Raw genomic sequence first — 10,890 nt, forward strand, 5'->3', positions numbered from 1 at the left:
GTTTGTTTCTGTTTTAGGGCCCAAACCTTTTGCTAAGGGGTGTGTGGTTTCTTGAATTATGCATATTTTTATTGAATTGGTTTTGCTCGGATGATTGACATTCAGATCAGGAAGAGAACGAGTTTATTCTCTTTTTAAAAGCTTTTAGAAGTTATATACCAGCATTTTAAAGAAAACACTTGGCAGTGTCTTGTAAAATCAGGATTGTTTTTGAATCTCTACTATGAAAACTGCACAATTAAGAAATAAGACCTCTGACCTGAAATGACGATGCTGGAGTTAATTCTAAAGGAGTTACAAATAAGTTATTAGAATACTTTTTCAGATTTGGTTCAATTTGAACCCAGCAACACCATGAAAAAAAAAATAAGACTGGCAGAGCTGGGAAGTAATTTTTGGAAAGTGTTTTGACCCCACATATGCTCTCTTTCTAAAAAGTAATTCTAAACATGGCAGAGGCTGATTTAAAAGCAGTACCCTACAGATGAGAGGGAGCAGATAAAATCTTTAAGCCCAAACTAAATATATAGCAATATTATTTAATGTCACAACCATGGGGTGGGGGGGAGAGAAGTCAATGGACTTCTCAGTCCATCTTGCTACACTGAGTCATAAAATCTATGAGGCTGTAAAGTGTTTTTCATGTGTACCTGCAGACAAGAAGGACACAAGCCGTAATTGGTGTGTGTGGGGGGGTGGTCTGTATATGGCGCTCCCATATACAGACGCATCCAGATCCTTAAAGATGCTTCAAACCCTTTCGTAAATCGCTGTTGTTTTCATCCTGTCCCAAACGCAAGCGCGGTTTCCACTAGCGGTTGCTAGCGGCTCTGGGTTGATTTGTACCACCTTACGAGGAAGTGAACGTTTCGCACGGAAGGGGAGGGGCCTCTTTCAGGCAGCCAGCGGCTCCTGGAGCCTCTAATAACAACACTGCCAGATTAGCTGCAACTTCTCTTCCCCGAGCCGAAACCGTTTATTGATCTAATAATGCATCCGAGGTTTCTTTTTATAGATATCTATTTAAGAAGGATCAGCTCCGTCTGCTGATGAACTGAAAGAAGTGGAGGCGGCGGTAGATTCGGCGCTTTCTCTCTAGGCTTATAACGCCTCCTTAGCATGCAGAGCATCTCCTTCCGTACACACAAAAAATGTTAAATAGAAAGGCTCCCCCCCCCTTTTTTTAAAAAATAGATATTTTCTGAGTGAAAGCAACCCCTCGATGCCGTGATCTTCGGCATAGGCTTTGCATGCCTGTGTGGGTCTCTGTCTTGTTTTGTTGCAAGCGACACAAAACACCCGGGGTGTGTTTTTGCTTCGTTTGAAGTTGTTTTTTCCGCGGCACCCGCAACTTGGCAGGGCTGGCTGGGTTTCGAAAGGGAAACTTGGTCCCTGTTTGGGGGCTGGCGACGGTAACGGAAGATCAGCTGCAAGGTTTTGTTGTTCTTTGGGGTTTCTCTCCCCCCCACCCACCCTGCGGCGCCTGCTGCTGCTGCTGCTGCTGCTGCTGCTGCCGCTGCCGCCGCCGCCGCTGATCTGCTGTTTCCGTGTTGTCGAGGGGCTGGGAAGGGAGGACTCCAGGCAGGCTGCAGCTTGCAACATTAGATTGTATTTACATACACAAATCGCTCTGTGCGGAGCCCGGTCTCCCGCAGTCTGAGCTGGAGGTCTGAGACTATCCTAGGCTGGAAAGCCCCCCCCCGGGGGGGGGGAGTGCCGAGAAAGTCGAGGCAAGGGGGTAAGGCGAGGACGGCGTGCAGGATCAGGCATGAGTTGGAGCGCCCCGAGCAGCGCGTGGCTGAGATCTTGGGGAGCTGCGCGGCGCTGGCAGCGGCGGCCGCTCCAGCTGGCGTCTCCGGCAAGTCCTGCCCGGGCGACCTGGCACGGTGCTCGGACCATCGTGGACATGTCCTACTCCCGTCACTTTCTGGATTTCCAGGGCTCGTCCATTCCCACCTGCATGAAGAAGCTGGTGGTGGCGAAACTGAGCGCCAACTTCCGAGAAGCTGTTACCTTGCGCCATTCTGTGCCTGTGCCGCTCCCGGGAGACGGCGACTTGCTCGTCAGAAACAGGTAAGATTTTTTTTTTACACACACTCCTCTCTGCATCTTTCATCTTCGCCATGGGGGGGGGGAGGTGTGATATCCCCCTTTGTCCTGCCCCTGTGCTCAGCCCTCCTAACCTCCGACACCCTTTGGCCTCCGGTCTCTGGCACACATGCTCATTCCCACTCTGAGATCCGATCAAGTTGTACCAGCTGCCATCTGGCGACTGTTGATTTAATTTTATTGTTGCGAATGATTTACTCCATCATCCGGTTTGCAACTCCTCGGTGCAACTTCCAGAGCGGGAGCCCTCTCAGTCTGGCTCAGCAAAAAAAAACCCAGGAAGAAGAGTCTAATGACTTCAGCTTCTGCTGGGAGGTAGGAAGCGTGTTTTGCCTCCCCCCTCCTCTTGTTGGTATGCTATCCAAGTATACTTGGGGGAGGGGGGTGTAAAAGAGAGCGTTTTCGCAGCTCCACCCGTTTGGATTTGTGGCTAATCTATATGAAAGTTGTGCGTGACACGAAGATTCAGGAAGGGACTTCGAAATCAGGAAATTGTTTCCAAACTCCTCCCAGGTTTCTGTCTGCCTGTGTTTGTAACGTGTACCTACAACCCTACGCGTGTGTTTATAGGGGAGCACCTGTCTGCGCTTTAACCGGGCAGATCCGCGATGACTTATTTTGCTGTAGCAGAAAACTGACTGTTCTGTGTGGATCTCCATGTGTGGCTTAGCGCAGACCCATTGGGTAGAAGTTATTTATAGGTACTTGGCGGTGTGTGAGCGCGCTCTCGCCTGTAACACACTCCAGACATTGTTTAGAGCAAGTTATGTATACAGCTGTGACTGCTATCCCCCCTCCCTCCTTTCCAGTTCTCCACGTCACTATCCTTAAGCAAGCCCTGAATCAACAGGAAAGCAGAGGACCTCGAATGTATTGACTGCCGCCCACCTTTCGCTGTCACTCTTCACTGTCTTAACTCGGCTACTCTCTTCCTCCTTCCCTAACAAAAAGCGCGCGCGGGGGGGGGGGGGGAGATGTCACACTCCCGCCCAACGTTTTTGCCGCTCCAACCTTGACCATGTTTACTCGGAAGTAAATGCCGCAGAGTTCAGTGAGACTTAACTTCCTAGTAAGCATGCTTCCAGGACTGGGTCTCTCCAGAAGTGTCTTGCCATTGTTGGGCGGGTCTGGTGCCTGCAGTGCGGATCGTGGGCTGTTGTCGCGGGTCACTGGTGGAGCAGAGACACGACATTTTGCTTAACATAGTATGTAGTGATTTGTGTCGGAGTTGTGTTGGTACTGGGTGTTCAGATGTCCTTTTCATGAATTCTCGGTTATACTGGAAGTGTGTTAAGACAAAACGTACCCTTCTCCAAAAAGATTTCAGTAGGATTTAATTTATTGCTCCTCTCGGATAGTATCAGTGTGCAGAAAAAAAAGAGGGGCTTTGTGGGGGGGGCTCACGGGTGCGTGCACGTGTGCTTTTAATCCATGGAGAAAACTGGAATTCTTAATTTTACAAGGCTGGTGTTATGAATTCCCTTCAGTATCCCTGTAGGGTGAGTGAACGTGTGTATGGGAGGGGGGAGTGGCTCTTAGACTTTAAAAAAAAGTTAAGATTGTTGCCCAATATAATTTTTCAGTACCTGGAACTGGTTTCTTAGCATTATTCCCGAGTAAACTGTGTTTAAATAAACTTTGCTCCATCGAAACCAGTAGTGCCAACCTGGATTAATTGCAGTTTACAAATACACAGGATTAAGTGGACTCCCCGATTGACGCCCGCTCACTCCTAGGCACAGATCGCTTCTTTGCAAGACAGCGCACATCCAACCAGTATCTGGTCCCTAGAAGTATGTGCATGTTTTATGCAATGTACGACACCCGCATTACAGAGAGATACACTCTCCCTGGTGTCAGAGGTTTGAATTGCTGCTGTCATTAGAACATCGTATTTTGGAGACCGGAATGTCTGAAGCCCTTTTTTAAAAGTCTCTGAAAATCATACCCCATTCAGACGACAGTTCAATTCCTCAGTCAGGTGAGGAGGCGAGGAGGAAGAATAGACTGATGTAAAATGTTATAGGGAAATAGACCCGAACCTCCTTGCTGCTGCTTCGGGTCTCGGAGAAGTTGCTGTGACATCCTTGTTTCCGAATCCCCTCCCCCCAACCCTTTCTCCTCCCCCCCTCTCTCCCTATGAAATTTGAAAATTTATGCATTCAGTTTATTTTGTTTTCAGTGTAACGCCTCTCATCCTGCCCTTGATACTGGGTGGGCTCTCTGGGGACTCGGAGGACGTGCTAGTCCACACTCCGGAATGGAGCTGGCAGCTCGCGCCCGAGCAGCGAGACGAGAGAGCCCTGCCTCCCTGCCTCCCTCCCTTGGCTTTAACACGTCCCAGTTGGTGAGGAGGCTTGTGAGAAATTGCAGTCTTGGGAGTTCACAACTTTTGTGTCATGTGGATTTGCCTGAGATGTTCTTTTTTCTTCTTTTTCTTTTTGGCCGGGACAACTCACAGAGAATGGAAACATCTCATTAGTGCAGAATAGAGCATATTAAGAGCAAACCTTTCTAATGCTCACTCTTACCTCATGAAAGCTTGCTTCAAACTCTGCCCTCTCCTTACCCAGATGCTAGTGGAAAAGGGACTTCCTGCCCTCACAGGACAAGGACTGCTTATTCAGTCATAATAAGAAAGAAAGAAAGAAATTTTGTTTAGCCCCACCACTCCAATGAAGAGAGCAAATAATCGGGGACATTCCCCATTCACCCAAATACGCATGTACATGGCTCTTCTAGGTTTTTAAGTTTGTGTAAAACACAGACAGACAGACAGGATTCTCTTTAGGTGGACCCCACCCCTTCTCCCTCTGTCTGAAAAATAATCCCACTTCTTTATTTCAGGATCTTCTGAAGGGGGGGGGGCAATTCAATTCAGTCTTTAGTCAGGGGAAAAATGCTTTCAAACTGGAAATCGATTTCAGACAATAAACTTTTCACATTTTGTGGGAGGTGTGTTTGTAGGGCAAAATGGAGGAGGGTTTTTTTTACAAAAAAAGGGAGGGCCGGGAATGTGGGGTTTTTAAAAAAAAAAAAAAACCAACCTGACAAAAAGCCATTACTGTCCCCACCCATTCTGAAAATGGGGTTTTCTAAGTATCCAGGCAAATGCATGACAACCCAGGGGAGGTGTCTTTGAGCGATGCATTTTAGAATGTTCTGTATGTAGCCAGAGGTTTCCAGAAACAGTTTTCCATTTAAGTGGAACATCCCAAAGAAAATGGGATATTAGAAATGGGGGATGAGGAGGTTGATCCTTGGGTTGGAAGCACAACACAGTGGAAGTGAGTGGAAGAGCCCTAAGCCGATTGTTTGGGCTGGGAACTGTTTTTGTTTTTCCCCCCTGCTCTTGGATTTGGCGACTTTGTTTTGTCTGCTTGTCCAAGAGGCTTGCCCTGCGTCTTTCACTCTCCTGCATTCTGTACGTTGCTTCGAGTGGGAGACGGAGCCTTCTCTCCTCTTTAGCACGCTCTTTTTTAAATGCTCCAATCTTACACGTAAGTAAAAGCCGGAGAGATTCACTCTGCAGTTAGGTTGAGTTTAAAAAACCCGTCTGAAATCCAGATCTTTTGATCCAACGCCTCGCATTTTGGCCGCCTTTCTGGTTTAAATGCAGACCACAAAAATAGGGGGAGGGGAAGCAAGGGGACGTAATGAAGGTCATGTAGTTACTTTAAAGGAGAACAATGACTGCGGAGAAACGGGCTCTCCTCTTTGACACAAGTTTGCAAGCTGATCTTGAACTTGTGTCTTCACTTTTGAAATCAAAGACCCTACAAGTCGCAGGATAATTTTACACCTCTCTCTCTCTCTCTCTCTCTCTCTCTCTCTCTCTCCCTCTCCCTGAAAAGATCTCATTTTTGAAAAACCCCAATACTTTCTGTTTTGTCTACAATCACGTAAAGAAGGCGCCTTTTAAAAATAAAACCCAGAGTTCACTAGAAAAATTTGAATAAGAAATAAGTGCTTTAGCAGCACTTATGAGTTGCACTGATTAATAGCAATGCGTCCAGTGCAGAATTCGCAGAGGTAGAAGCATTTCCACATTCTGGGAGCGTCGATTTCTCCACACTGCTCTTGCCAGGGAAGTAGATGCCAGTTGTTCCCCCCCACACACACATTTCTTGAGCCGTGTGGCCCTGCTTTCAAAAGCACACTTTTCACACCTTTCCTGAACCGTCCTCAGGTTTTCTGCCTCCCAACTGAGTTCCACGCAGCAGGGCTGGGAAGCCAGCTGCCGGCGGACTGACTTGCCTTGCAGGAGAGTGGCCATGTGTGAGGTGAGGGGACGAGGGCAGCAGGCAAGAGACGGAGGTGCCTGGAAAAGGGAGCTCCCGGTGGCCTATGGCCCCGATCGACTTCTACAGCAGCAACAGCGCTAAGGCATCTCACTCCTTCGGGTGCCAGTTCTGGCCTGTTTGCACATCCCTTCCAAAGGATTCCGCGGGGGGGGGTGTCGAGCACTTCTAAGCCGATCCACGACGTCTTCCCTTGCTTTGACCCTTGCAACTCCTCCCCCCCCTGCAGTTAACAAACGGAGAGGCTAAACTCTCGCAGAACATTGCGGGGGGGTGGGTGAGAAAAGAGGCTTCCCCCACCACTACCACCACCTTTTTTGCTACCAAGCTGCGGGCAAGGTCTCCAGCCCCCTAGCTAACTGTGGTAAAGTCATGTTTTGTCCTCCACCCCAACTTTTCAGGTTTACCTTCTTAAGTCTTCCTGCCCATATGAATGATTTTTTTTAAAAAAGAAGGGCGTTTAAACCAGAGAGGGCTGTGGCCGAAGGGTTAGGTGAACACACAGCAGAACATAGCCCAATCCTAATTCCTAACCTATATTCTGAGGCAGTATTCCAGGTGACATCTTGCTAAATGCCCAGCTTCATTCCGATGAGATCAGCTCCTCCACATCGCTTGCAAATCGGGTCTGGAGTCTGCATAACAATTGCGTGACCAGGGGCAGGGGGTGTCTTGAAAAAGAGAGGAGACGGGAGAGCCACAATTAGGCGGAAGAATTCCCTCAGTTCCCTGGCAAGAGCGACTTTGGGTAGAGGGGAGGAGAGCTCCACAGGCAAGGCAAGCCAGCTGTGTGGGGATAAAGTGGCAAGCAGTGGTAATGAATGGATGAGGCTGCTTCCCTGCCCGCCTGTCTCGCTGGTTAGCAGCCTCTCTGCAAGAAGTTACGGTGCCATGCAAGGGAAAGCGAGAGTTTGTGCACTGGAGTAAAGGAGCCCTGTCGAACTGCAGGCCTTGGCTCTCTCTTTTCTCTCGCATGTCCTCAAGGAAACATCCCATGGCTTTGCCCTGAAGCTGCTGGCCTCCCCACCCCCCAAGACAGGAGTCACATAAATTAAAACAGGGAGGAAGGGTTTTATAAAAAGCTGTACATGGAATCGAGATACTCTTTGTTACAGAAACCAACTGGATTATGTGAAAAATTAGGGGGGAGCAACCATTTTCACATTCCTTTCACTACCTGTGCATCTTTCTGAAGGTGTGCTGTGCCATATGTACCTATAAACAGGGGTTACTTCTGGAAGAGGTTTCCCTTAGAATTAAAAATGACCAATGCCCTTCTGTTCATTTTGTTATTTCCATGGGAGACAGACGATTTCAAATTGCCATAAATCCACAAAAACCCATAAAGCTCTTTAGTTAAGGCATTCAGATCTGTTTTTCACATGTTTTCACACTTTTCCACCTAATTAAACACCATGATTTTTGTTTATTTTTGGATATGGAAGAGAAACAGCCATACTGGCATTTTTGAGAGAGCAATCCTATAGTAGATTTCCCCCCATTTTTTTGCTGAAAAACTGGCCATAAACAACATCTCCATGCAGATAACTTGCATTTCAGTGTCATAAGCTACAGTCTCATTTTTGATACTCAGGGTGATTTTTACCTGTTAGAATACAGTTGCATAATTTTAGTCCTTCCCTTCAAGGTTGTTTTAAGGTGTTGCAAGTAATTTGTATGCAGCAAAATATTTTAATAATGTGCAAATGAGTTGCATCAAAAGGCAAATGTGTTACAGTCACTCCATCCATTTTCTTTAAATTTGCCCGCAGTAACACTTATGACCATCGACCTTGGAGAGGACATTGATATTTCATGTTATCATTAGTCACTAAAAGAGTTATTATAATCTGAAAAGTTAATTTCTTGCCAGAGTCAACATGTTTATTACTTTGTTCATATTTTATTATAATACATTATTTGTATAAGAACAAGCCAATTTTTATTCCCTAGATTATGCAAATCTAATTCTTTTGTTCTTATTTTGGTTAAACAGACAAGAGTATGTCTCATATTTTAATTTTGAGAAATGTGTCAAATGCTGTGCTGGTAAAATTGTGATCTGATTAAAGTAATTTCTGTTTTTTGCATGGAAGGTTTTTTTTTCTCCATCTTGATAATATTTGAATATGTATCACTGAAATATCTTCTCTTGTGTATTTAACTGAAAGTTTTTTCTTATGACAAATGAAAGGCTTGTCAAAGAAGGCTTCTTAATACTTTTTTGTTTTCGTCTAGATTTGTTGGCATTAATGCGTCTGACATCAACTACTCAGCTGGCCGATATGACACAACAGTTAAGCCCCCGTTTGATATAGGTTTTGAAGGAATTGGAGAAGTAGTGGCTTTGGGACTGAGTGCAAGTGCTAGATACACAGTGGGTCAAGCAGTGGCCTACGTCAAGCCTGGGGCCTTTGCTGAATACACTATTGTGCCTTCTAAAGAAGCTATTCCAGTGCCTTCTGTGAAACCTGAGTTTCTAACACTACTGGTAAGTGGAACGACTGCATATATCAGTCTGAAGGAGCTTGGAGAATTGTGTGAAGGGAAGACTGTTCTGGTGACAGCAGCAGCTGGAGGGACTGGTCAGTTTGCTGTGCAACTTTCAAAGAAGGCCAAATGCCATGTAATAGGAACATGCTCCAGTGATGAGAAATCTGGTTTTCTGAAATCCATTGGCTGTGACCACCCCATCAACTATAAAACCGAAAATGTCACTGAGGTCCTGAAGAAGGACTACCCACAAGGTGTGGATGTAGTATATGAATCTGTTGGTGGAAAGATGTTTGATATGGCTGTCAACTCCTTGGCTATCAAAGGGCGTCTGATAGTGATTGGGTTTATCTCTGGCTACCAAACACGGACTGGCCTTCAGCCAGGATATGTTGAGATGTTGCCAGCAAAACTGCTAAAAAAATCAGCCAGCATCCGGGGTTTCTTCTTAAACCATTACTTTTCTGAATACCAAATGGCTATGAAACACTTGCTCGAAATGTGTGAAAACAGAGAACTGGTTTGTGAGGTGGACCTTGGAGAGATGGCTCCAGAAGGCAAGTTCACTGGTTTAGAGTCTGTATTCCGTGCTATAGATTATATGTACATGGGGAAAAACATTGGAAAAATTGTAGTTGAATTACCTCATTCTGTCAACAGTAAGCTGTAAAAACAGAACAATGATATAAATCAAAAGAGAGAGAATGGTCACTTTATGCCTCACAATAACTAAAACAGTTTAATTTTTTTTTAAAGTTAGAAATAGGCAACATATTAAAAAGAGCATTTAGGTGTTAGTAAAGTTTTGATTTGTTTCAGTTAGAGGTTTTGTATTATTTAAAAATGTAACTTGTCATTGGCATTGCATTTAACAGCTTTACATTTTGCGTCTGGAAATTCAGCCTTGTGCTGAATCTGAGCATTATTCTGGCCAACTATAACGAGCATTATTCTGGCCAACTATAAAACTGATCTTGTAACTTTCTTCTGATTTGAATATGAATCCTATGAATATGATCCAACCGGGGGTTCCAAATCAGTGGCTCTATTTTCTGTGCTAGGAAAGGCAAATTTCTAGTTCAGCTAGGAAAATATGTCTTGCTAGATAAATGTACTGGTTGAAAAATCAAAGCAGAAAAAAACCCACTCAAGTTTGCTGCTGTTAATCAAGCCTGCCAAGTTCACGTCTTTATTTCTGTTTTGACATATACTTCCTGTAATGTCACTTTTCCAGTATTCCTTTTTTGTTATATTACCCCATTAAATGGATCACCTTTGCTATAATATTACATTCTTCTTATCCTGTTTATTCTTGTTATTTTAAGGTAATCCAGGAACAAAAGAATTAATAAAGCCCCCAAAAGGTCTCCTTCTGTTTGTATTTATTTTGTCTTATTATCCAGTATTATCATGTCTTCATTTATTAAGCTGGAGCGTTTTATATTCTGTAAATATTTCCACTGGAGAATAGACTAACATGTTATAGTTTTGTTTGAAAATACAAAAGTTTTTACATTTCAGGAAATAAAACATTTTCTAGATACAGAAACGTAGGTGGAAAATGGGTCTCAAAAATATATTACAGAATCGATTACAGAATCCTTAGAGAGCAATCCAAAACAAGTCTACTGAGAATCCTACTCAAGGCTACTAGCTGGGGCTTACTTCTGGGAAGGTGTTCTTAGGACTGCAGCTTTAGTGCAGCAGCTAAAACAGTAGCATTCAACTGCACCTGTGCAATCTCCATTCCTGTTATGCAGCGTCACCATTTTAGATACAATCCCGTTGCATCGGGCAAAGTATGTGAGAATTTTGTTTCTGAAAGAATTGGCTAATCCTGTGTTATAATGTCAGATATCCTTGGACCACATCACATTCCATATTCAGTGGGAAGAGAGAGGAAGGGAGTGATTGCATTAGCTAGGTTAAAATAGTACTGTGCAAGCAGGAAAGGGTTATGCAATAAAATGCTGTCTCTGTAAGAGCA

General features: G+C 44.8%; 1 protein-coding gene across 2 annotated transcripts; it reads left to right on the forward strand.

The window, feature by feature from the left end:
• Positions 1–1,558: 1,558 nt before the first annotated feature.
• Positions 1,559–10,256, forward strand: ZADH2 (zinc binding alcohol dehydrogenase domain containing 2). 2 transcript variants are annotated; one of them, XM_015416736.1, is made up of 2 exons: positions 1,559–2,073; positions 8,649–10,256. In XM_015416736.1, the coding sequence occupies exons 1-2, from the start codon at positions 1,769–1,771 to the stop codon at positions 9,571–9,573; spliced, it is 1,230 nt and encodes a 409-aa protein (XP_015272222.1). In that variant the 5' UTR covers positions 1,559–1,768; the 3' UTR covers positions 9,574–10,256. The 2 variants fall into 2 exon arrangements, with proteins under 2 accessions (XP_015272222.1, XP_015272223.1); XM_015416737.1 differs by lacking the exon at positions 1,559–2,073 and adding an exon at positions 2,286–2,424.
• Positions 10,257–10,890: the final 634 nt, after the last annotated feature.

This window comes from Gekko japonicus, unplaced genomic scaffold (assembly GCF_001447785.1).
Source record: "Gekko japonicus isolate JY-2015 unplaced genomic scaffold, Gekko_japonicus_V1.1 scaffold39, whole genome shotgun sequence".
Classification (NCBI taxonomy): Eukaryota; Metazoa; Chordata; class Lepidosauria; order Squamata; family Gekkonidae; genus Gekko; species Gekko japonicus.

What these genes read in the sequence shown, in the direction of transcription:
- ZADH2 (XM_015416736.1), top strand. Translation starts at nt 1,769, where the DNA reads ATGAGTTGGAGCGCCCCGAGCAGCGCGTGGCTGAGATCTTGGGGAGCT. An exon ending in GACTTGCTCGTCAGAAACAG is followed by an intron (nt 2,074 to 8,648) that starts GTAAGATTTTTT and finishes GTTTTCGTCTAG; the next exon opens with ATTTGTTGGCATTAATGCGT.